Below are 27,956 nucleotides of genomic sequence, written 5' to 3'. Positions count from 1 at the left end.
GTTGAGTTTAGAAACCAAAACTAGTTGCCCAGATTTTGGCCTGTCCGCTCGAGCGGGGGTTTGGGCGCTCGAGCGGGGAATACACCCATGGGATTAGCCGCTCGAGCGGGGTTGTGTGAGTTCCGCTCGAGCGGGAAGTTGTAAGCTCGAGCGGAGACCTGGCTCTGTCAAAGTGCTGGGAGAGTGTATCCGGCGCTCGAGCGGGAGTTTGGCCGCTCGAGCGGGGGTCTGTGAGTGACGCTCGAGCGGAGTGTTTTACGCTCGAGCGGGGCGACTGGGTTTAAGTCCCGAATTGTGACTTTTCAAATCACTTTTTCACTTTCTCTTATCTCTCCTACTTTTCCAAAAACACCATTGTTGAGCCTCTCACTCTAGAACTCTACCTTCTCTCTAGGTTTTGATCTAGTAGGAGTGATTTGCTCATCTTTGGCCTTTACAAAAAAGTTGTTGATCATCGAGGGCTACATTTTAATCTGAAAATTTCGGGTTTTGGAGCACGTTGGGTTTTGTCATCTTCTTCTTTGGGTCTCCGGATTTGAGGTAGGGATATCCTACTCCTCTCTATGGATTTTGTCTTTAAATTTTAGTATTTTGAGATGTTGGGGTTGGTTTGGTAATTTTGTGAAAGTTTGGGACTTTTGTGTTATTTTACAAAAGTTGGGGTTTTATTCATAATAAACCTAAATGCATGTTTGGCATAGAGTAATGGAATAGATGTTGAATCATTGATGAAAATGGGACCTAAGGGTTGAAATGTTAATTATGGAAAATGACCTAATTACATTGTTTGATTAATTGGGATAATTAATTGTGAGAAATGAGGAAATGAAATGGAATTGTTGAGATTGGGAATGTATGGGGTTAAAGGGTGTAGTTGAATTATTTATCACTCACCGAAATGAAATGTTGATTGAATATCCATTGTGCATTTATTTCCTGTTTAGAAATAACTGCTTTGGGCTATCGGTGGAGGATAGTCGTGATTGTTGTAGACAATGCATGATGATTAGGCAAACGGAAACTAATCAATGGAATGTGTCATGAAAATTGACGGTTGATAGAATACATTAATTATATGTATTGAGTGATTGTATATAGAACCAATGTGTTTGTATACGTTATGTGTAGAGAAGGAGATGGGGGATGTACTCCGCGGTTTAGGGGAAGATAGGGGATGTACCTCTAAACCGGATAGTGTTGGGAGAAGATAGGGGATGAACTCCGTAGATACAGCTCATATGCTTGTCTAGAGAAGTGAAGATAGAGCTCATATGCTTATCTTTGTGAAGTGTGGATATAGCTTATACGCTTATCTGTAAATGTGGGATATTGTTGTTATACATATCTGTTGTAGAATGTGGATAGAGCTTATATGCTTATCTGAGAATGTGGATATTGATGTTATACATATCTGTTGAGAATGTGGGTAGTGCTTATATGCCTATCCGTTGAAAAAGGGAAAATGGAAAGTAACTTGGACTCGTAAGTCGTATGACATAAATATGTGATTTATGTGACTGTATCAGTATTGGCCATCTATCAATTGCTAATCTTTTAGTCATTGTTCATGGTTGGTTTAGTGTATTTCTACTGGGCTGTGGCTCACCCTATATGGGAATATCATTTTCAGGTACAGGTAGCATGCCACCTCCAAGGACATAGCTTGGGAGGCTAGAGGAGGACATACTTTTGTTGTTTTACCTTTTGATGTATTACATGTAAATTCAAGCCAAGGGCTTAATGTGTTTGAGTTAGTACTCTTTTGATGTAACCAAGTGTTAACTTGGAAAGCTATAAGCCCGTAGGGTATTTTGCTTTTGTTGTTAACATGTAATACTTATGTAATGAAATTCTGAGAATGGAAGAATGTGGGTATTTCATATGTTAATGAATCTTATTTAATGGGTTTAATGTTATTTTTGAGGGCGTTACAAGCGTAAACTATTAACTTTTGGCAACTAATTGTTTTTTAGTTGCCTATAACTATATATTTTGCAACTAAATTTTTTTTTAGTCGCCAAAAAACAATATATGTCGACTAAATTAAAATGATAGCCACAATTTGAACCTTTGGCGACTAAAAAAAAATTACTCACCAAAAGGATTATTTTTGGCGACTAAAATTGTTTTGGTCGCTAAAGGTGTAAATTCTTGTAGTAAAATGGAAAAGGAAGGTGAAATGTGAATAAAATATATTTATATTTCATCTAGTTTCACACATCTTTTCTCTTTCCATTTCTAAATTCCTTCTCAAATCTTCCAACCAAACACAACATTAAAGTCTTAATTTATATAAAATATTTAGATATATTTTCATCAATAATTCATTAGTCAAATAGATAAAAAAATGATGTTGCAATCTCTTTTATACTAAAATGTGTATTTTTTTTTTTTTCATATTGATCTTGTATCTTCATAGCATCTACATTAGTTTTGGTCTATTTAGTCTTACTGAAAAGAAAATTGGTATAATTATATTAAAACTAGGACAAATTACAGAAATAGTCCATGTAATTTACCTCGTGTGTTATTTTGGTCCTTGTCATTTCAATTTGTGCGATTTACCCCCTAAATTTAACGACGTGTGTCAATTTCGTACAATAATTGACGCTCATTTGAAATTATGGTCGAAAAGCCACCACTTACCTCTGACGTGCTCCCTCTAATAATTACTAAGGGATAAGCTCGTCTTTTCACCTCAAATACTAACCTTGTCATCTTCATCATTTCAGAACAGCTGGTCAGGTCCAATAATTGACGCTCATTTGAAATTATGGTCGAAAAGCCACCACTTACCTCTGACGTGCTCCCTCTAATAATTAGGACAAGCTCGTCTTTTCACCTCAAACACTAACCTCGCCATCTTCATCATTTCAGAACAGCTGGTCAGGTCAACGACGCACCAGAAATGTTGAGTTGACAACATAACCCGGCGACACACCAGAGCAAAAACTTCTACATACAAACCAACCCACGCCGACGGTCATAGCTATGGTCTACCTAACAACTAGGTCGGACTACCTCTCAATCAACCGAGAACCAGAATCCAAAATTCTTGAATCATCTCTCTGTCTCTCTCTCCTCATCTAGGTCTCTAATGGCGAGTTGGGTTTTATCATAATATGGCCTAAGACCCCTTCCACAAATCTACCCTAAACCCAGAACAGCTCTAACCTCTCTTAATGCCAACCCTTCAAAGATCAAACTAATTCAATCCGACCTAGTTTGTTCTTCTTCTTTCTGGGTATCATCAACTGGCTCTAGAGAGAGAAACTGGAAAATCAAGGTCAGTACCCCCTAAAAGTCCAACCTATTGAAGAAGCAGAAGAGAGAGAAACAAAGAAAATTAATGGCGTCAATGGGGTCGAAGAAGAAGCCAAATTCAACCCAGGCATACCGCCTCCGCTCCGGCTAGCCGATATTTGCGCTACGATTCCGAAACATTGCTGGGTTAAAATCCATGGACATCAATGAGCTATGTTCTGAGAGATGTTGTGGTGGTATTTGTATTGGCTACTATGGCGGCTCATTTCAACAACTGGGTTGTTTGGTACTGAGGCATTGACCTTTAAAAGAGCACACCAACCACAAATAGCAACGGTACTGAGGCATTGACACCATGAACACATATTTACCCACCATTTATACCAAGCTATAGACGGTGATTTCACTATAAAAAAAACAAAGGCTACACCAGTGAAATTTCAGATATACTTCTGGTTCACACTATTACAAATTTACAACTCCCAAATCTAAGCTAAATAATCAACAGGTGATCAATAGACAATTGTAGATTCTGGAACCATACAATCCAGCTTCAAGGATAAATGAAACAACACAAAATCAATCTATTCCAGCAGTTAGACATCTCATAATCTGAGCAATCAACCCCCACGATCCGTACTAGCTCAAACAGGACTCCAAGGGGAAAGCTTTCTCTCTCTAGATTCTAGAGAGAGAACTCTACTTTCTTCCTCTTCCTTCAGCTACAGGACACACAAGCAATATCTCAATCATCACACCAGTAAACCGACAGAGACCAAAACAGACACAGGCCAAGACACTAACCCACGGCATTAGGACCCTTGGTACTGACAGGTGAACCTCTCACCAACGAGATAGCACTTGGACGAACATCCTGTCTGAGATGAACTCCCATTTCCACCAACCATAGTCGACCTCCAATCAACATGAGCCATGGAGGCCAAAAGCAACTGGGACATAAATGCATCCCAGAACCAAACAGAACCAAATAGGGACGATGGAGGTAACCTAGTGTTTACGGTGAAAAGACGAGTTTGCCCCTCAGTAATTGTTGAAAGGAACACGTAAGAGGCAGGTGAAGGCTTTCGGTCCATAATTTCAAACGAGTGTCAATTATTGGATAAAATTGACACACATCGTTAAATTCAGGGGCTAAATTGTGCAAATTGAAATGATAAGGACCAAAATGACACATGAGATAAACTATATGGACTATTTGTGTAATTTACCCTTTAAACTATGAGACTACTTGTATTTTTTTTAAATCTTAGGAGAGATTAGTATAATTTACTCAAATAAAATTTTAGTAAATAAGTCCATTGCAACATTATCAGCGCATTTCAACAAACTTTAATTAGGGCTGGTTTATTCGGCAAAGCTTCGGTCAAACTCCAGCGACTTTCTGACGATCTTTTTTTTTTACTTTCAAAATGTTTTCGAGTGTAGATCTAGACCTTTTATGTTTGAAATAGGAGTTTTGAGATTTTTTTTCCTCCGATTTTGGCATAAATTTTTGTATTTCAACACCCAGAATGGTTCCCTCATCTCTATACCCATCTCCCATACCATTGTGGGTGTTCTTCCTTCTTCGGCGACAGTGGTGGCGGCGTTGGGCAGCGGCAACGGGGACATTGTCGACAGGGATGGCAGACTTTGAAGCAGATCTTACTTCTCAAACCACATTTTTTTTGATCGGCAAAATAAAATCTTTATTGATGACAACATACAAAGTATGGAACAGTACATCAATAAAGAGGAGCTTAGAGCTAAAACGAAGCTCCAAGCGACAGCTAGTAAGGAACCAACCAACAGAGAACAAGAACAATAACAAGAGAAGAAACAAAGACGAAAGAAAACAGTGAGAACTACACAACAGAACAGAACTACCCGTCTTCAAAAATACGCAGCATAACAGAGCTATCAGCATACACCTAAATACTCAATTAGAACTACAACTCCCGGCTGCCAACTGAAACAATTTACTCCACACAATCCAGCCCAATTGAATGCAAACCAAGAACAACTGCATCTGTACACCAAAGCATCTTCCCATAAACAAACAGACTTCCACATCTGACCAAAGACCTCCCATACTACCCATACACACCAGTTCAGTATAACTTAACGGCACAAAATCTGAGTAATACACCCTACCAACCCAACAAAACAACATGGACAAAGCAGCAACACAGCAAAAAAGTATTACACTGGGCAGCAAAATAGCATACAATCTGGGTAATACACTAGTACATCATGCAAAGCAGTAGTACCCTAGTACTTCATGGGTAATACACCAATCCAGCCCAGTGTATCTGTCAAGACCCACCAAAATAACATAGCAGTAGTACTACTTACACCCAGCAACAAAGCCTAACAGATCAGGACACCCTACCAACATAGATCAGTACACCATACCACAGATCAGCACACCACAGCTCAATACACCATACCACCACACCCACCCAAGCACTCCCTCACTTGCCTCAGATTAAACACAAAATCCTAGACTGAAAAATTAAACTCAATGAGGACATGCTTCAACCAAAATGCAACCCTATATTTAATTAAGTCACAAAGGTCCTCCAGATTTGGGATAGTTTTTCTGAATACACACGCATTCCTACACTTCCACACAGACCACATCACTGCCAATGGAATCACCCTCCAGATCTTCCTTTCCTTCATTTTTAACTTCTCCCCTGCCCACCACAGCAATAAACACTCCACCGATCCTGGAATAGCAGCTTGGATACCCCACCAAACCAACATTTTAGACCAAACCCTCCACACAAAAGGACACCAGATTAAGACATGAGTCACTGATTCAGTGTCACTGCCACAAAATACACAAGCAATAGAATCACTAGAGTTGATCACCCCCAGTTTTTGCAAAAATTCCTTAGACTTAAGTCTTTTCTTCCATGCAAACCAACCAAAAACTTGCACCTTAGGAGGGATATAATTAAGCCAAATCAATTTGGTAATGCTCATCCTGGCACCCATATTATCCACAGCCCTCCTGTACAGATCTGCGACTGTGAATATCCCAACAGATGAAGCTAACCATGTAGGCCTATCAACACCCTCTGAGCACTGAACAGGAGCCCCCCTCAGATATTCAAAAAGCCTTGTCAACTCTTGCTCTTCCCACTCATATAGCCCCCTTCTAAACTCAAAGAACCAGCCACCCACTACACTTCTCTTATCAACCACACTTCCTAAGGATTCATTTTTATCCACAGCCAACCTAAACAAGATAGGAAATTCATCCTTCAAGCACACAGGCTGCCCCCATATATCAGTCCAAAATCTAATTCTCCTCCCATCCCCCACCTTCAATTTAAAATTATTCAAGTAAAATTCCTTGAGGCTACTACACTGCTCAGCCACTGCAATAATCCCTTTCCAAACACCCGAGTGCCTGTTAGATGGGAAAAAAGTTGGGATCCAACCATCAAGCTCCAACCTATACCTACTACAAATTACTCTTTTCCACAAAGTGTCCTTTTCACAGCCAAACCTCCACCACCATTTAATTAATAAACAGTTATTCACATCCCTAACTTTCCTAATACCCAAACCACCTTTCTCCACTATTTTTGACAAGTCTTCCCACTTCACCATATGGATTTTTCTATCCGAGGCAGACCCACCCCATAAAAATGTAGCTTGAGTCTTCTCCAACTCTCTAACTACCCCTTCAGGCAACTTGAACAAAGATAAGTAGTACACTGGCAATGCTGAAGTGACTGATTTGACAAGTGTTAACCGCCCTGCAAATGACAACATCTTTCTCTTCCAACCAGCCAGCTTGCTTTTGACTTTATCCACCACTGGTTTCCATGTAGCTTTCTTCCTTGGATTAGCACCTAATGGCATCCCAAGGTACTTTAGGGGTAATGCCTTAGTTTTACAGTTCAACACTGCAGCACAGCTATCTAACAGCTCCTTGGAAACACCCACATCGCATACTACGCTCTTGTGGAAGTTTATTTTGAGTCTCGACATAATTTCAAAACACCTAAGCACCCTTTTCAACTTCCTCACTTCATTCACCTGAGCTTCACAGAACAGTAATGTATCATCTGCAAACTGGAGATGCGTTAACAGGACACCGTCATGGCCTACCTTAACACCTTTAATTAAATCTAACTGGGACGCACGGCTTAACAACTTATGAAGACCTTCAGCCACACAGCTTAGTTTTACTTCTCAAACCACATCTTTGAACAGATCGGTGGTTTTCCCTGAATCGTAACTTTTTTTTTTTTGACTGATATGTTTTTTGTTGTTGTTGTTGTTTTCTTTCTTTTGTTGTTTGATTGGGATGACCCCTTGGGGTCTTATTTCTGTACTCTTGTTGCTTTATCAATTTATTGTTTCCCATGTCCTCAAAAAAAAAAAAAAAAAAAAAAAGGACTGGTTTGAGAATTAATTATTTTAGTAACTTCATTTTTTACAAAAAAATAAAAACAGTAGTGTGACAATTTTTGTTTTTTTTTATTAAAACAACTTACTGATAATTGAGACCTTAGTTAATAGGTCTATTACAGTACTTTGGAGTTCATGACTACAAATTTAAAAAAATGAATGCGATTAATTATGTTTAAGGGTCTTGCTAACAAGTGTTTTTAGGGCACAAGTAAATGATAAAAAAATTTGAAGAGTACAAGACACTTTTCACTAAATTTAATGCATTTTTACTGACATTAATACACTTTTTAATATTTTTACATATTTTCAAAACACTTTATACACACTTACTAATATTCAACAATGCATAAAGGGCTTTGTTAACATTCGCCTATTAGTATTTGGTGTATGCTGATTTAATAGCTTAAAGTTATAAGGGAATTAATTATAGTGAATGCGATTGCAGATTAAATAAAATAATAATAATAATGTTACACTGATTGAGAAGTGTATTTTTAGTTTTGATTTAATGTCATTGCAGATGGCTGGGACAAATGAAGCCATGGAAATGTTTCAGATGTGATTCTAAGTGCAGCTGAAGTCATGCTATTATATTTTTGTAAATCTAAATTATAGTTTTTGGTTAAATTACATTTTTTTATCTTTATAATTTGACTTAAATTTTATTTTATTATTTTAATTTAAATAATATTAAATCTAAACTTTAGGTTTAGTTTTAATTTGATCATTCTGTTCAAATGAGACGTTCAAATTAGCTAAATTTAACATGTGTCATTCACATGATTTATACACATACAAAACTAATAATAATAATAACAATAATTTGAACGGAATGATCAAAATAAAATTAAATTTAAAGCTTAGAAATATTATTCAAATTAAAATTCAAGGATAAAAGTAAAATTTTAGACAAATTATAGAGATGAAATGTGTGATTTACCAAATGCGTTTTTGTTTGACAATACTAGTGTTTAGTGGTGGTGATGTCTGTAACGGCTGCAACTAGTTTTTTTTGCCTAGGCGATTTATAAGATACATATATGGCACCCCTTAAAATAAATTAGTGGGTATGTCCATTCGATAGGTATGCTATTAAATCTGTAAAATATAAATTTTGATTTTGATTTTAAAATGTTTATGTTGTGTATTATGTTGGTGGGAGTGGGGTGCAAACCACTGTTGGTAATTCACAATGAGAGGTTTAAAACTGAACCAAACTGAATTTCAATTCACTCAAAATAATTCTGAGAAAAACAAACAAACAGAGCACTCTTCATTTTCTTCTCCTACATACATATTACTCTGATACATTAGCTATTTACAGATAAACTAGCAGTGTGAACACATTTAATGCAAATGCAGCTATCAGTGTTAAAGCATTTAATGCGTATACAGCTATCAGTGTGAACACATTTAATGCAAATGCAGCTACCAGTGTTAAAGCATTTAATGCGTATACAGCTATCAGTATGAACGCATTGAATGCAACTACGGCTATTGGTATGAAAGCATTAAATGCTACGCCTACAATCGTTGAAGCAATCTTTGAGCACTTATTTGTTTTGATGGTTATCAAGCTTATTTTCCAACATCCCCCCTTAAGCTTGATTCTCCATGTGGTTTCATCCCGAGCATTATCTTCATTCTGTTGAACATATCATTTTTCAATGGCTTCGTGAAAATATCTGCAAGCTGATCTTGAGATTTGCAAAGAAATAATTCCACCTCTTTATTTTTGACATGCTCTCAGATGAAATGATAGCGGGTGTCAATATGCTTACTTCTTTCATGATAAATTGGGTTCTTTGCCAATGCAATTGCTGAGCGATTATCAACATAGATCTCAGTGGGTTTTTCTTGTGGAAATCCCAAATGCTTCAGCATGTTCCGTAACCATATTGCATGACACACAGCTAAGTTGGCTACAACATACTCAGCTTCGCAAGTTGATAATGTCACAATGGCTTGCTTCTTGGACGATCATGTGAAGGTTGTTTTTTCCATAAAGAAAGTAAATCCCGTAGTACTTTTCCGTTCATCCAAGTCACGTCCCCAGTTGCTATCTGAATAGCCAACAAGACTGAAATTATCAGTTGGTTTATAGAATAAATCATCATCGACTGTACCTTTGATGCAGCGAAGAATCCTCTTTGCTGCATAAAGGTGTGACTGATCCGGTGTTTCCATATATCTGTTGATCAGTCCTACTTCATAGAGTATGTATGGCCTGGTGCAAGTAAGATAGCGAAGACTTTCAACTAGGCTCTTGAAATAAGTTGGATCCACATCACCTGCCTTCGTACCTTTTTTCAGCTCCACTCCACTGTCTACAGGAGTGTTCACTGGATTGCAATTTTCCATTCCACATCTCTTGAGAATTTCCTTGGCATAGCCACTTTAGGAAATAAAAGTTCCATCTTTTCTTTGTGTCACTTCAATGCCGAGAAAATGAGCCATCAATCCAATATCTATCATTTCAAATTCTTGGACCATGTTTCTTTTAAAATCTTTGAACATGGCTGGATTGTTTCCAGTGAAAATTAGATCATCAACATAAAGACAAGCAAGCAACATGCTTCCATCAACTTCCTTCTTCAAATATAGTCTGTGCTCATATGGACATTTTTCAAAATCATTGTCATGAAAATACTGATCAATTCTAGTATTCCGTGCACGCGGAGCTTGCTTTAATCCATAAAGTGCTTTATTCAATTTGTACACTTTGTCTTCATGTCCATTCTGAACATACCCCGAAGGTTGTTCAATATAGATTTCTTCTTCAAGGAAACCATTAAGAAATGCAGATTTCACATTAAGTTGATAAATCTGCCACTTGTGCTTGGCGGCTAAAGAAATCATTAGCTTGATAGTCTCCAACCAGGCAAGTGGAGCAAACACCTCTCCATAATCAATTCCAGCTCTCTACTTGTAACCTTTTGCTACTAACCTTGCCTTATAGCGTTGCACTTCGCCTTGTGCATTCCTCTTTGTCTTATATATCCATTTCACTCCAATGATTTTGTGCCCCTCCGGTAGACTGGTAAGCTTCCATGTGTCATTTTTCTCAATGGCATGAATTTCTTCATCCATTGCTTTCTTCCATTTATCTTCTTGGATGGCTTCTGAGAAAGTAAGTGGATCACTATCTACAAGTAGGCAGAACAAATTTAGATCTGCTTCCTTTGTAGCTTCATATATCTCTTGCAAATTTCTCATTGGTCTTGATTGTTTGAAAAAACTATCATCTGATGATGCTGATGATGATGATGATGCAGCACTTCTGTGAGAAACTGGCGATCTAGGTGCCAGTATTCTATGTGGAGGAGTTTGTGGCTCATCTTGAACTTCTCTTGTAATTTCAACTGGAGCTTTCGATGTTTCATCTTCAAGAATGAGTTTTGCATCTTTAACAACTTCATCTTGATTCCAGCTTCAAGCTTCTTCTTCTTCAAATATCACATCTTTACTCATGATCACCTGTCTGGTAATGGGATTATACAACTTGTATCCCATTGTTCTGTCTCTATATCTGACAAGGATATATTTTTCTCCCTTATCATTGAGCTTGGTTCTTCTTGCTTCTGGAATCTTGGTGTATGCAACACACTAAAATATTCTGAGATGATTGACACTTGGCTTATGTGAACTCCAAGCTTCTTCTAGAGTCCTAGAATGAAGGCTCCTGGTTGGATATCTGTTCAATAGATACACAGCACATGATACAACTTCAGCCCAAAATTGTTTAGGTAGTCCATTTCCTTTCAACATGCTCCTTGCCATATCCAAGATTGTGCAATTCTTCCTTTCAGCAACACCATTCAGTTGTGGCGTATAGGATGGTGTTGTTTGATGCTTGATTCCATGCTCTTTGCAATAATTCTCAAAAGCATCTGGTGTATATTCTCCACCTTGATATGATCGCAATGTCTTGATGTAGTAGCCGCTTTGCTTCTCTACAAAAACTTTGAATTCTTTGAAGATACTGAACACCTCCAATTTTTTTTTAAGAAAATACACCCATGTCTTCCGGCTATAATCATCAATGAAGGTGAGAAAATATCTATTCTGTCCATTTGACATTGGCTTCAATGTACCATACACATCAGTGTGCACTAGCTCCAACAGCTTTGTTGCTCTCTACTTCACTTCTTTGGCAAAGCTAGTTCTGTGATGCTTGCCAAGAATGCAGCTTTCACAAACCTCATTAGTATGAGCAATATGAGGGAGCCATTTCACCATATTCTTGCTTGACAACAACTTCAAGCTTCCAAAGTTGAGATGTCCAAACCTCAAATGCCATAGCTAGTCTTTGTCTTTGATGGTAGCATTTAAACACTTCGCAGCATCATGTTGGATGTTCAATGCAAACATCTGATTCTTGGACATTCTCACCCAAGCGATCAAATTACCATGATTGTCTTTGATGGTAAGATGACAATCTTTCATGCTGATGTCGTATCCTTTCTCTAAGAGTTGTCCCATACTCAAAATGTTGTTCTTCATGGCAGGAACATAATAAATATTGGAGATGTAATCATGATCTCCATTCTTGAGCTTGATCAAAATATTACCTCTTCCTTTCACTGGAGTCTTTGAAGAATCACCAAATGAGACTTGTGCTTATACAGTCTCGTCAAGCTTCAACGAACAACTCTCTTTTACCACACATGTGATTACTAGCTCCCGAATCTAGATACCAAACATTGTTTTGGTTTTCAGTGTCTCCATGGTGGACAAACAGGACTGTAGGTCCAACTTTGTTTGTTTCCTGCTCAGTAAAATTTGCTTGCTCTCCGGTTTTGTTGTTGCTCTACTTCGGCATTCATTGCTGTAATGCCCAAACTTGTGGCACTAGTAGCACTGAACATTGCTTTTGTCAAATCCTGGTCGGTTGTTGTAACCACCTCCTCTACCTCTTGCTCTTCCTCTTAGAGCAAAGTATGGTTGACTTCTTCCTCCTCTGGTTGCTACTGCTGAAATCTTCTCAAAACTTGACTCATCAATGCCTTGATAGAGTAGATACAAGGCCTTTTTATCTCTCTTCCTTGAATCTTTTAATGCCGTGTTCTGAGCTTCATTTAAATTTCCTTCATCTTCGAGAGTAGCTGGTTCGTTATATCCTCGATCCACTAACTCCCACAAATCTTGTGAGCCTAGTAGGACTTGCATTTGAATACTCTAATTTTCATGGTTCTCCTTGTTGAGTTTTGGAAACTGGAGCTGAAAGAAGTTGTTTGTGTTGGCCATTGGTTGTCTTTAAAAAACTACAATTTTTTAGGATGGAATTTGAAAATTCTAACCATACAGATGTGTTCAGAATATTTCAAATAGCTGGAAAGCACTATTGGATCACCAAAAACGGACTTCAAACGGCTCAGATCTAACAAAAATAATTCACTACAACATATAAGACTTTTGGCGACCAATTATTTTAGTCCCTAAAACTATTATTTTAGTCTCTAAATGGTTTTTGTGACAAAATTAATTTTGTCACTAAAAAAGTCACTAAAAGTGCGTCTAGAAAAGTCTTTAGCGACCAATTTTTGAAAATGTCCCCAAAAATGACAATTAGTGACCAATTTTATATTGTTACAAAATGTTTGATTTTACAAGACTAAACATTTGGTCACTAATACTTCGTCATAAAATGTCCCAATTTGGTCGCAAAAAACAAAATAATGACACTTTTAATGACTATGATATTTGGTCGCTAAAAGACATATAACTTTCTCTACAACACATTTTCGTCGCTAAAAATCAAAGTTAAATTTTGTAATCATTTAATCTCATAGCTAAAATGCACAAAATTAAATGTCATCCAATCATATTAAAAAAAATTTGACATCCACATATCAAACCCACTCTATTCCCAAACCATAATGAGTATATAGAAAGTAAATTTGACAAAAATTAAAACTAAAAGTTTCCAAATTCAGATCAAAGTAGTAATAGTTCAAATGAAGAATAGCAACAATACAATAGTTTCTACAAAGAAAATATCTAAAAAAGAATTTTCTTAACATCAATATCAGGCTTTATATCAGACAGGCTTGACACAAGAGGCTTCAAGCTGTACTTAGGTGTGACACCCTTTGGACATCCCTGCAACCCAAAATTCAAAAAGAAGAATCAAATAATAAGAATCAACACAACATAACCTCATTAAATAATCAATAGTCATTCATAATCAAATAAGTTACAAATAATGAAAAAACACGTTATCTCAGTGTACTTGAAGTATTAGTGAGCTATAATAAGAATCAACACAATAAGGTTATCATAATCCAAGCACGTTATCATAATCAAATGTTCTAAATAACAAACACACTAAATTTATAACTATGACAGATCTATCTAGAGCAAAAGGTACTCACTATGATGGTAAATCAGAAGTAAAACCTCCCCGACTAATCTGTTGCAGCACCAAATCAAGCTTGGCATTGACCTCTACGCTATTAGACTCCAAGTTGTGCACTCTTGCATTCAGTTCCTCATTGATTCTCCGTTGCTCTTCAAGCTCCCTTCTAGTTTCCTCATTTTCTATCTCAAGAGCAACACGAGTACGTCGACCAGATGCTGTTGTACTAGGTTTAGGACCATGTCCTAAACCACTTATGTAGCCAGACTTACGCCCAAACACCTCAATGGAAAGCTGCTCATCAGATAGTGGGCTAGATCCATCTTCTATAGCTTCATTCTCCCGCTCTTTAAGTTTTTTCTACAATTGCTCATGAAATTAAATATAGTCATTTTATATCTACATTGTAACAGAGCAACTGAAGACATTGATTTTCCTATGTACTTATCCTAGAGAGAACATAATAATGGTAGAGAAAGGACCATAATCTAGTGGCAGGTCTAATATTCTAACTGAATTTTCTAACTTTAAAGTAGCATTTCCCAAAAGCTGAATTTTCTAACTTTAAAGTATTAATAGGTCTAATATTCTCTTCAAACATGCGTTTTTAGATGCCATGCCATCCTTGTTTTTAGGTACCAGAGAACCTACAGAAGCATATCAATCATAAGTTTTATTATTCAAGCTTAGCAAACATTAATAGTGTCTAATTTAACCATAAGAAATGCTTAGGAATTAATAGTGTCTGATTTAACCATAAGAAATGCTGGCCAATGAGGTTGAGAAATCATTTTTTGTTGTGTTTGATCTCAAGGATCTTAACAAACATTTAAGAACTCTGTTGCAATCTTCTTTCTGCTGAAGCCAGTTCTGTAATAGAAGAGCTCAAAGTTTATTTCAGCCCATTGCAGAATTGCCCTAGAGCTTAGCTTTTGTTTTGAATGGAAATGGCTTTCTTCCAAGAAGTTGTTTAAGTTAGGTCATTGCAACTACGTCGGTAAGAAAATCTGAGCTGTTCATCAAAGTCTGACCTAAATTTTTGTTTCCACTCTATTTTTCATAATGTTCAGGTTGTTTGGTTTAAAAAAATAAAAAATAAATAAATGAATAGATCGATATGTACCAAATGGACAAAAATATTATATTTAATTACTTTTTGTTATCAATTTTTTTCAGTGTTAAAAGATAAATGACTAATACTATGTATTTTACAATAACGTATATCATATTACTATGAAAATGAACTACCTTCACACTAAAGATCAAATACAAAATTTAAGTAATACAAAAGAACTTCAAAAGTGAGAAAAATCTCAAATAAAGCAATATAAAATAAAATCTGAACACAAGTGCGAGTAATTGAAACAGTCACTAGTGAGGTTTCAAATCTTGTCAACTCCCTTTCTCATCCCAAAAGATAAGAAAATATATAGTTTGTACAAAAAAAAAATGAAAGAAAAAGAAAAAAAACAAAAACAAAAACAAAGTATGGTTAAACTAACATATGGGAAGGGATTATGTTATTCTTCAATGCAATTGTTTTGGACAAGAACAAGGAACAGATTATGACTGCAAATATTCACTGGATCAAGCATGACATAGTTTATGGTCTCAAGACCAAGTTGGACCAAGATGGATTATTAGGTCAGTGCCTATACAGTTAAAGCTCCTACCAAACCTTAGCCTTGCAACAACAATGCTGCAAATATTCAAATCATACCATTTTGTCTCATAAACTTTCACTCCAATATTTCCAAACTTAAAACAGGTGATCTAGTCCTAATCATTTACATTCATAATCATTTACATTGTTCATTTTTAGTGCTAAAGATTCACAACACATGAGCCTTAGACAAGTAATCATTAACAGGAAAATACTTATATTTAACATTAGAAAATTCTTACATGTCTAATTTCAGCTTCATTATGGACCCATGCTTGCCTTTTCTGACTAAAGTGTGTCTTGTGATACAAATCAACAAGTCCAAGCTCCTTTCCATCCTTGTCTCGCTGTCAAAACCTTTATAGTTAGTATCCTATGGAGTACATACATCACCAAATAAAAGAAATAAAAAAAGTGCCGCGTAGACCCTATGATTTAAAGGTCAGTTGTTTACCTCATCGTATTGCACCTTTCTAAATGCCTTTGAGCCAGCTGTATGGACGACTTTAAGCTCAAACCGATTTTCCTTGTTTTTCTGACATTTCTCCTGCATGAAGTGTAAAAATATATTCAAAATAAATCGAGTCCATATGCCCAAATGCTTAGTAATAGCAGCAGCTACATGCATAGCAGCAGCCTCCGCCACAGCAGCAGGTATAGCATCATCAGCAGCCCAGTACAAGCAGCCTACACAAGAGCTGCAGCCTCACCACAAGTGTGTGCAAGTGCATTACAAGTGTGTTCAACAGTTACCTGGTACGTCTTATCATCCCATAATTGACACAGGTATCACCACACCTCTTTTTTGATATCTTCATGTGGGTTTGCAAGGGCTGATTCCATCGTAGGGAAACTTCTAAAATGTTGGCGTAGATTAAAGCGGTAGGTCTTGTACCGGAGTTTCATCATTCCAAGGATAGAAGCAATAGCGTAAGGTTCATTACTAAAAATGAAACCTTCCTACCATACCAATAAAATTAAACACTTCAAAACATTAAGCAACATAATTCATAAACTAAAAGGGAATATTAAACTAGACTAAAAAAAAACTATCTTACTCGAAGGTATGCAATTAGCGTTTATTTATCCTCAGGGCTAATAAAACTCCACTTAGGCACATTTTGTGGGGCAAATTGCCTAGTGACGATCCCCAACTCGGTGGTGAATTTATCAGACCATGGTCCCAATGGATTCCCAGTAATCCTACAAATTTCAACATCCAATCGCTTCCCTTGACTTTTTATCTTGAGTAATGCAAGGCTTCGTGACTTCCCACGTCCTTTCTTACACTCTGTTGTATCTATTAAAAACAACATATAGAAAAAACACATCAATGTCTAACATATGCATTGGATGAAAAGAATAAACAACCAACCAAAAAAGAATATAAAACTAAAATATTTACAAACCTACCAGCAATACAACAATCCGTGCTAGAAGTATCCAAGTATGAGGCTTGTGATGTAACTTCATGCATAGATGCTGATGCTGATGCAGTTGCAGATGTTGATGCAGATGTTATTGGGGGCACAAACTTTGACGTAAATGAAGGAATTGACTGAATAGATGTGGATGCAAAAGATGTAGCTGCTAATTTGTTAGGCACATAACCTCCCTGTTGTAACAGCGCCCGCGTGGGCCTCGTGCTACAGTTCGGACTCGATTTGTGTCACGGTTCTTAATCTGAACCAAAGAGTCCAAATCTGGCAAATCGTTTTGAGAAAACAGATTTTTGAAAAAGTAGTGCCAAACATGGACTGCTTTGCCAGATACAGAGTCGCCACCTAAATATTTTAAAATGGGGAAATTTAGGAAACCCTGACTCGGTGCCGAAGGCCACATGTCCGTCATCACCGGAGTTGTCTCGGCTCGGGAGCTTGGGTACGATCGGGGAAGGTCAGCTATGAGCACCCCCTTTCGTCCGGTCCGAAGACCGGCCTCTACTAACCGTGATATCCATTTTTGAAAACTTTATGTGTTCTTATTCCAATTATTAGCCTAGAATTACTATGTTATGCGCGCAGCAAACAAGTATAGACTAGATTGCCTAATTTGGAAATAAACATTGCATATCCGTTCGGTTTAAAAATGCTTCGGAATTTGCTACTCGCAAGTAGGCTAAAATACGGATTTCAACGAGTTTTTCCAACTCAAACAATCCAACCTTCACCCACAGGCATTCGAAACAGTTTAACACATAAGCATCTAGCCACATGTTAAGCATGCTGTTATGGCAACATTCACACTCGTGCGATATGCTAAAGCGGAAATACTTACATAGTACTCCGTGCCAAAACAAAGAACTTGTTAGCAATCATGCATGATCCAAGTCCATGTGAAGTGCCTAATGCATCGCATACAAAATGTCGCTAAGATAGGCTCGGCTAATCCTAGACATGTCATGTGAAAATGCACGATTATCACGTATTCAGTTTGAAAATTGAAGTATTGATGCAATTAGCGTGATGTACCGAGCCTAATGCATGCAATACAAATGCATGGATGCACACATGCATAGCATAAGGTATGCTAATTTAAACATGCCCTAATACTAACCATCAAAGCAGGTAAGTAAAAGGGAAGAAAGAAGCGGGGATTGGAAGACATTCACACACCCACACACACTTATTACAGATTTGCCCTCGCTCGGAGGGACCGAATAAATATTACAAATTAACTAACTACGCAAGCTAATTAATATTACAAATTAACTAATTTAATTAACAAATTAAATTAAATTAATTAAAGCAGGAAAGCGTCTCGGGAGACGCGCCACCATGCGCAAGCTGCCTCTGTTTTCCTTCCTTTCCTCCTCTGGAGGCTGTCAAAGCCTCAGGACTACATCCTTGGACAGAGGGGATCATCACCGGCTGAATGAAACCTCCACCGGCAGTGTAATATGGCCATCGGCACAAAATAGGGTCTGTCGGTAGAGAAAATTGTGCCGGTCGGCACATTACACTGCCGGTCGGCAGAGTATTCCTGCAGAACCTGCAACTCACAGCAACAGAGGGCAAAACAAGGCATGACAGCACAATTCAAAGCATGTATGCACCAATCATGTCTCTTATCATTGTGATGACTCAAAGGGACATGTGCCTCGGTTCTCGGACCACCAATCACGCATTTCCATGCATGATGGCCCAAGGAGCCAAGCATGCAACTTTGGTTTCAAATGCATGCAAACCAATCAAACAAATTAGGCCCAATTCCTATCACCAATTCAAGGAACAAGGGCATGCATGCAAGATGCAATGCAACCTAGGCATACAAGCTAAGGATGCAACATGGCATGGCAAAACACTTATGCAAGCATACAAGCATGCATATGGCAATACAAATGAGTGCAAAGATGGACTTAAACATGAATTAGACGACTCTAAAATAGGCCTAAAACAGTAGCCAAAAGTGCTAAAGAGTGAGAGCTAAATGGCATGCACACACACATGCACATAAGGGCCAACACTTAAGCACAAAACAAGCAACATTCAAGCACACTTGAAAGGAGGGATCATGGACTAATTAGCATGCAACATGAGCCCTAAAATCATGTTATAAAATGATGCCAAATCAAGTTATAAATCAAGCCAAAACATGCAAAGAGTAGTCCAAGTGTTCAAGGCAAATCAATAATGCATTGAACTACACTTATCATGACCAAACATGGCATGCATTAAACAACTAAAAACAGATTTTTAGCATGTTAAAACAAGGCCAAAGGACTCCTTAGATGGCATCTAAGTGGCCCAAATTCAAAGGCATACATCATGACCAAAACATGGAGCATTGCAACACATGCTTCCAAAGCATTAAAGAGGCATGCAAGGCAATCAAACAAGCATGGAAATGGGACTGAAATGACATATAGAATGATCCCAAATCACCAAAACAATGCAAAGATGGCATGCTACACATGCACATACTCAAGGCCAACAAGCCCAAATACAAAGGAGCTATATAATGCATGCTAAAATCAACCCAAATACTTATGGACAGACCTAGAACATGGCAAAATAAGCACATAATCTTCACAAGACTAAGCCTAAAACATGCTCCAACAAAGGCTAACAACCTAGACATGTTAAGGCACAAATATGGCATTACAAGGCAACTATGCTAAACATGCATGGAGTTCCAAAACCAACTTTAAATCATGTTATATCATGGATATATAAGCATGAAAAACAAACCAAATATGCTCAACACACACTCAAGCATAGGCTTCCTTAAGAGGCCAAAATATGCCCTTTTCAAGGACAACAAGGAGAGGGGGTGGCCCTCTCCTTCTTGGGACTTCAAAGCATCATCTTCACCACTGAAATCCCTCAAGATTTCAGTGGTGAAGAGACCTCAACACCAAAATCCCGGAGTTAACACAAAATGGCTTAAAATGAGGCCTTTTGAGGCCTAAGGGTGGTCAACACCCCTCAAACAACAAAACACTCTTAATAAACAATAAAGAGGGCTTAAAAATAGAACTTGTTTATGTTATACAATAATCACAAAAACAGCTCTAAGATAGGTATAAAATTGATGCAAGAATGGGGAATAAAGGTGTAAGTTTCTTACCCTTGTAGTCCTCTTCAACAAGGATGCTCCAATGGCCTCCTTTGGCTCCAAATCAGTCAAGAAACTCAAGAACAACCCCTTAGAACTCTAATCTCAAGAGGAAGGTGAAACACTAGGTGTTTGTGTGCAATAGTAAGGCACAAAACACCTAGTGTGCAAAAATGGGAGGGAAAGAGAGATAGATTGTGTATGTCTAACCCTAACCCTAGAAAACCAGAGCTCTCCTCTGTCTTTTCTCTCTAAAATGTCTAAGCCTCTCTTCCCTTTTCCTTAGAGAGAGTCCTCTCTATAAGCCTCTTGTAAAGCTTACCAAACAAGCTTTGCAAGAGGGAGATCCCTCCATACACGTGTATGGAGGGGAGCAAAAGTTATACAGCTGTCCAAAAATATCTGCAAAAGCAGATGAACAGCAATCGGCCGGCAAAAAATGCCATCTTGGCCAAACAAAGTGCCGACTGGCACAAAAAAGTGCTGACCGGCAACAAATAGTGCCGACCGGCAAACTATTTTGCCGGTGGCAGCAAAAACCAGCCGGTGGCATCTAGCCACTGCCGGTGAAGGGTGGGGATGGTCTACAAGCCCCACTCTGCCTCTCAAAGGCAAGATGCAAGTGTTTGGTGCAAAACCAGACACTAAACGGTCGAGTTCGGGGATCCTGAGGCGGGGCGCGCGAGCCGAGACCTCCGGGAACTCCAAACGAACACAAACATGGATAATCACCGAGTGTTCAAACGGTGACGTCCAAGTCTTGAGGACGGTCAAAAATGGGGTGTCTACAGTTGCCCCTCTTTGACAGAACTCGAAAGTCATAACAATGACGGGAGTGAATGTCAAAGCCCAGAGACGACCCATTTTTGACAAGGCCGAAGACTTAGACAAACATGCAATACAAATAAGATATGCGCCCGGAGGCAGGGGCAAAATGCAAGACAATGCACGGAGCCGAGCATAACTTATGATCATGCAAAGAAAGCTGTAACGAAGCAAACATGCAACAGTTTTAAGCTATCATACCAAACTACACTACAATGCAGAAAGGATGTAAGAGAATTATGGAATTCTCAATACGTCTCACTCGGGAGATACAATACCTGTGCGGCTCGTCTGGTTGCACCAGCTCCAAATGAACCGTACATACAATATCGTGCCTGCAAAGCAAACAAACTTAACAGGTACAATATGGTTAGCAACATGCATGACAATGCAAATGTGGATGCAAAACGAAATGCAATATATACAAAACAATGTATAAACAATGCAAATGCAGATGCAATGTAATTGAAACAATGCAAGCTACATGCAAAGCAATTGAATCGTGATCCAATCACGAGCGGTTCGAAACCACACCTATGTCAAATAGATTGATGGAGGTAACAAGTCTGTCTACCATAGAACGGTCAACTGAACTATGAGTATTGTAGACAGACGCAAGAACAAGCATTGGGTGGAATTGACATAAGTGGGGAAACAACCCGCTGGAGGAAGGACTACGATCCTAATGCCGGATGCAAAAATTACACTACAATGTAATGGATAGATATGGCACGCAGGCCAAACCAAATCTTGCCTAGGAAAGGCATGCATACATACAAGCCATGTGTAACACAGAAAAGGTGCCGCAACCCTCAACCAACATATCAACGTGGAATCGGCGCGATACACATACAGAACTGTGTTCTAACATGAAAAGTAAGGGCACATACCAGACCAAGCTCAACATGGAAAGGCGCAAGCCAAAGGCGGAAGGTGATGCAATGAATGCATGCAATCTACAATGCAATATCTACAAATATGCAATGGAATGGATATGGATACAATGGATATGGCACGCAAGCCAAACCAAATCTTGCCTAGGAAAGGCATGCACACATACGAGCCATGTGTAACACAGAAAAGGTGCCGCAACCCTCAACCAACATATCAACGTGGAATCGGCGCGATACACATACAGAACTGTGTTTTAACATGAAATGTAAGGACACATACCAGACCAAGCTCAAACTGGAAAGGCGCAAGCCATAGGCGGAAGGTGATGCAATGAATGCATGCAAACTACAATGCAAATGCAAGACAATGCAAATATGCAATGACTATGATTGCAACTTTCCCTATCTTACCAACAGGGTGATATACTAGGTTGGTTCAGTATCCAGAACTGAGGCGTAGACATGCCGCCTCAACCTATGGGGCTTCCATACAGATTTCAAGCCGAGGGTAAACCTCTGGGTATTTAAACCAGACTTTAGTCTCGGAACTCCCGAACCTTTGCGTTCTAGGCATAAGCCGTTCGAACTCTAGTTTCCACCGTCCCAGTTGGTCTTCTAGGAACTCATCGCAAGCACAGACAGGTGGCTTTACCAGACCACCGAAAAGTCGTTCGGGCACGACAAACACCGAAGGAATTACACCTTCAGAGGATTTAAGGTCTCCTAGACCGGAATGCAAAATGTATGCATGACAATGCATGTTTTTGGTTTTTTTTTTTTGAAATGCAAATGATGCATGAAATGCATGTTGCATGGAATGCGCGACAACACGCGGCTCTCGAAGTGTACGACAATGCGAACACTAAAGGTCTTACACCTTCCAAGGATTTAAGGTCTCCTAGACCGTACGTGTTTAAGGTCTCGCCAGACCGCGCGTGTTTAAGGTCTCGCCAGACCGCGCGATTGCACGATGGTATGATGCGCAAAGTAGCGCAATGCGTTAGGCAACGCGAGTGCACAAGACAGTGCGATGGAATGCATGCAAAATGCAATGAGATGCGCAAAACAGCGCGAACAATTTTGAAATGCACAAAACAGTGCGATGCGCAGAACAGCGCGAGGTTTGAAATGCACAAAACAGTGCAATGCGCAGAACAGCGCGAACAATACAATGCACAAAACAGTGCGATGCGCAGAACAGCGCGAGGAAAATACAATGCACTAACAAGTGCAAGTAAGGTGCGCAAGATAGCGCGAACAAATGCAATGCACTAACAAGTGCAATTGAGGTGCGCAAGATAGCGCGAACAAATGCAATGCACTAACAAGTGCAATGCCAAGTGTGACGTGCATGCCACACGGAGTGTAAATGGGCTTGAATGCGCAACAACGCACGTATTCCGGAATGCATGACAATGCATGGAATGGAAATGCAATGATGATGCATGAGAAATGTGCACGACAATGCAAAGGGGTGCGTGTTGCAACGCATGTAACACGTGCATAACAATGCAAATGTGTGGCGCGTGATAGCGCGATGTAATGCACCGAAGTAGTGTGATGAGTTCGTGCAACACACATGGGGCAACTTTTGAATTCAAAAAGGATACAAAAAGGATACACCTTGTACGAATTCGAGTGCCACGCACTGGAGACACGGCCCGCGGTCAGAACGGAGGCCGGTTGAGCGTCGGAGATGCACTTTCTTGCACTTTCTTGAGCTATGAAGACCACAAACTTCTCAAATGGCCTAAACAAGGCTGTGGGAACCCCACCGGCAGTAAGGGGAGGCCACCGGCTGGCCATCGGCACAAAAACAATTCTATCGGCACAAAAAAGTGCCGGCCGGCACAAAACATTGCCGGCCGGCAAACAGTTGCTGAATCGGGGCAGTTCTGTCTTTTCACCTCGAGTGTTATAAAATAGGGTTTCAAAACCCTATTCTTCACTTTTCCACCGCCGAAAATTCTTGCCCTCTCTCTCTAGAGTGCTTCTCTCTCATTTTTCGCCCGTTTCTTCGCGTTCTACGCCCGTTTCGTCGTCGGATTCGCGATCCTCTTCGCGTTTCGGACATTTTCCACCGATCACATTCTCGTTTCGGTGCCTCGTTCGGCGTTCTCGCCTTCTCGGGGTTTGTTCCCCTCACTTTCCTCTTCATTTCCGTGCCTCTTCACATTCCGGCCTTCCCGGCCATTTTCGACCCTCTCGGGAGTTGACTTTTCAGTTGACTCTTCATATTCCGGCTCGGTTTTCCTTTTCCGGCCATTTTCACACCACTCTCTACATGGCGGACGACATTCCACGTGGCGGGACTCCCCCGGACCACGAGATGGACCCCGGGGTCGAGCTCTTACCACTGAGCGAGCGCCCGTTCGACCCGGCGACCTACCGGCCGGCGATCCACGTTCTGCCCCCAGACGGCCTGCGTCAGTTCCGGAGCTTCGAGAGGTACGCGCCCCCTGAGTTACTGCTACGCGAGCCTACCTCCCACCTTTCATTCGGCACTCCCGAGGTAACTCTTCATCTTCTGCTTTACTTTCTGCAATGTAGGATACAAAACTGCCATAGTTAGCTGTATTCTTTAATTGCTGAAATCTGATATTGCCGTAGACCGTAGTTGACTGTAAACATACATACAACTGATATCTGCTTGAGACTGACACATGCACACACACTGCACTAGCCCTGAATCACTCAAACACACGGCACTCACTGTATTCTACTGCACACACACTGGTACCCAGTATTTGTCTGAATCTGTCAAACTTGCATACATGCCACATCTATTCTGAAACACCTAAACACGCTGACACAGCACACGTATTTTACTGTAAGCACACCGGCACCCGATATTTGCCTGAAACTGACAAACTTGCACACATGCTATATCTGTCTTTTCAAAACTGCATTTTGAATGTTGTCTTGCCATTGTCATTTTCTGTTTACAGGAGGGTTCCCATACCATTCGCGGGTATGGGAATACTGGTGCGCGGGAGTGGTATGACGAGCTCCCTGATGCGGTCCAGCGCATCGTGGACCGAGCGGGCTTCGGCACCTTCTGCCGAGGGCTCTCTAGGCTCTCCACATGCAGACCTCTCCTTGCTGCTTTGGCGGAGAGGTGGTGGGACACCACCGATTCTTTCCATTTCTCTGCTACAGGGGATATGACGATGACCCCTCATGACTTCTCGATGCTCACAGGCATCGGGGTAGGGGGTGATCCGATCCCCTTTGACATAGCGATGGATGAGTGGACCGCCGCTCAGGTTCATTTACTGGGGGAGGCCCCTCCGCTAGCTCGCCCAGGCTTCGTCCGCTATTCCTGGTTCGAGGCACAGTTCAGGGTCCTGCCCGCATTGGGGGAGGAGACTCAGATGACCGAGGAGGACGTGGAGAGGTATGCTCGGGGCTTCCTCATGTTCCTGTTCGGGACTACTATCTTCGCCGACCGGGCGAACACCGTGCCTCTCTGCCTTCTCAGCGCACTGGTGGACGTCCGAGACATTCTGCACTTCGATTGGGGCGGCGCTGCTCTGGCCACCTTGTACGGATATATGAGCTCGGCTTCTCGCGGCAGCGGCCAGCTGCTCGGAGGTTACTGGCGAGCTTGGGAGGTACATTCCTTCTCCGCTTTTTCATTCCTGTCCGATATTCTCTGTACTCTGTACACTGCACACACTGCGGTCTGCTTTACACTCACTGTATACTGTACACACGGCACACACATACATTCTGCTTTGCACTGACTGTACACTGCTCACACTGTACACTGCACACAATACACGGCTCAACACACGGCTCTGCCATTTCTGCTTTATTCTGTATAGCCTGCTTTATTTGATGGTCATACTGACATCTGTTTTGCAGTTGTGGGTTTATGCCTACTTCCCTAGGCTTGCACCTGTGCCAGTTGCGGAGCCTCCTCCGGCTGTTCCCTTCTCGAGTCGCTTTGACGGGGGATGCACCCGGCGACCACGGGAGACGTTCGGCTTCTTCCGCCGATATTTCGACACCATCACCCCGGCTGAGGTATGCTTTACTTACAGTTCATTTAGCTTCGCTTTCCCACTGCATGTTTCAATAACAGTAGATAACAAATTGTCTGCCACTTTCAGATCACATGGCGGCCATGGGCTTCCTTGCCATCGGCGATGCGGGGTCGGTTCCCTGGTGCTGAGGAGACCTCGCGTTTCCGGATTTTGCTGGAGGGCCCGGTCTGTCGGGCTTGGTACCTGGGGGAGCGTTTTCTACGCCAGACCCTTGGGTTACCTGAGCAGATAGTCCCGGCCCACCCTCCTGCAGAGATGAGGGAGACCGAGGGGCTGACCACTGAGCAGTTGGATGATTACTCCATCGGCTGGGAGGAGGCCGGCTTCCGAGGCACCGGCGACTATCAGGAGTACGTGCGGACGTACCTGATGCGACCTTTGAGCGGCCGTCGAGCAGAGGGGGCCAGGCCTGTAGCATCGGCGGCTGGGGCCGGAGCAGGAGCAGGGGCCGGATCTTCGAGGAGGGCCCGGGTCCGTGGCAGGGGCGGAGTACGGGGTGGACGAGGAGCTGGGTGGCCTGCCCTTCCTGCTGTACTGACTTTTCAGGGGCAGGGTGGGGCGACCTATCAGATCCCCTTCGCCCCTCCACCAGCTGGTCATGAGTTCACTGACATCCCCGACCTTCCGCCGGTATGTATCATTGCACTTCGTACAGTTATTTCATTTCAGTCTACTTGATATTCCACAGAATACTAATGCATCTGATACCTTTGCAGGCTTCCTCTGAGTACACCCGTCAGTCGTTGGCGATGAATGCCTCGATGATGGGGATGCTCCAGCGGACATTTGACCTCCTGGCTGTCTACAGCATACCGGTATGTCCTTCTGACACTGGCCTCAAACCATTCATACACTGCTTCGCATAATCTGATGCACGGCACAACACCTGATACACTGATCTCACAGCATCTGATACACTACATACACTGCATTCTGCACTGTACTCTATACTGACAAACTGCTCACGGCATTCATACACTGTATTCACACACTGCATTCTGCATTGCTAAACTGCTCACGGCATTCATACACTGTACTCGACGTTGCATTCTGCACTGATAAACTGTCTACAGTATACTGATACATTTCACTTTTGTGTACTTTTTCAGCCTCCTTTCCAGATTCCCATGGCAGGAGGTGCTCCAGCTAGACCTGCTGTCCCTGCTCGGGGGAGAGACGAGGAGGGCAGGATATTTCCCCGCACTAGGGGAGGGCGGACTCACGTCGGGAGTAGCTCGCGAGCTCCAGTTCTGGACGACGATGACGACAACGACGAGGAGTCAGAGGCGGAGGCAGGGTCATCGGAGGAGGAGACCGGAGACGGTTCTAGCTCGGGCTCTGATGACGACGCTGTTGATGCTCCTGGACCCTCGTCCAGGAAGAGGACCAGGACAGACTGACGGCCCTTCGGAGTGCTTGACACAGATGCAGATTTTTGCTATCTTTTCCTCTTTGTACTTTTCTTTTTGGTTGGTAGATAGATTACCTTGTACTGCCACAGGCAGATTTTGTTTTCAAAGCTTGTACATTTGAAAAGATAATGAAATGAAACGGACTTTTTATCTGAAAAAGTGCTTACATTTACACATTTCATGCATTGCATCGCATCTCATCATGTTACACCTCAATGTAAATGGAATTGATTGGTTGTCTGAAAATTAAACGCTTGCACTGTAATAATCAGATAACTAAACAGCCAACAGCAAAATAACCCAAGCAACCCACTGCCTGATTCTGGACACACAGCCCTTTCTCTACTGGGGATTAATCTGCACACAGTCCATAACACAGCGTTCGGTTCATTCTGCACACGGCAAATTCTGAACAAACGGCCCAATCTAACAGGACGGACCTCAAAAGTGGAACCTGTTGGAGTCAGAACACGCTCAAATGTAGAGAATGGCACAGCATTC

General features: G+C 40.9%; 2 protein-coding genes across 2 annotated transcripts; one reads left to right on the top strand and one right to left on the bottom strand.

Moving 5' to 3' along the window:
* Positions 1–13,535: 13,535 nt before the first annotated feature.
* On the bottom strand, positions 13,536–16,423 carry LOC114286599 (uncharacterized). Its single transcript, XM_082901627.1, has 4 exons — positions 16,174–16,423; positions 15,962–16,066; positions 14,073–14,416; positions 13,536–13,800 (listed from the first exon to the last, which is right to left on the bottom strand). Coding segments are annotated over exons 1-4 (624 nt in total). The 5' UTR covers positions 16,348–16,423; the 3' UTR covers positions 13,536–13,799.
* A 7,523-nt stretch (positions 16,424–23,946) lies between these two features.
* On the top strand, positions 23,947–27,614 carry LOC145806537 (protein MAINTENANCE OF MERISTEMS-like). Its single transcript, XM_082903836.1, has 6 exons — positions 23,947–24,506; positions 24,943–25,608; positions 25,862–26,023; positions 26,110–26,673; positions 26,760–26,858; positions 27,153–27,614. The coding sequence occupies exons 1-6, from the start codon at positions 24,279–24,281 to the stop codon at positions 27,441–27,443; spliced, it is 2,010 nt and encodes a 669-aa protein (XP_082759962.1). The 5' UTR covers positions 23,947–24,278; the 3' UTR covers positions 27,444–27,614.
* The last annotated feature ends 342 nt before the right edge of the window (positions 27,615–27,956 follow it).

This window comes from Camellia sinensis, chromosome 13 (genome assembly GCF_055761805.1).
Source record: "Camellia sinensis isolate YWXY chromosome 13, ASM5576180v1, whole genome shotgun sequence".
Taxonomy (NCBI): Eukaryota; Viridiplantae; Streptophyta; class Magnoliopsida; order Ericales; family Theaceae; genus Camellia; species Camellia sinensis.
The sequence above is the reverse complement of the archived record's forward strand: the minus strand, read 5'-3'. Positions and strand labels throughout refer to the sequence as shown.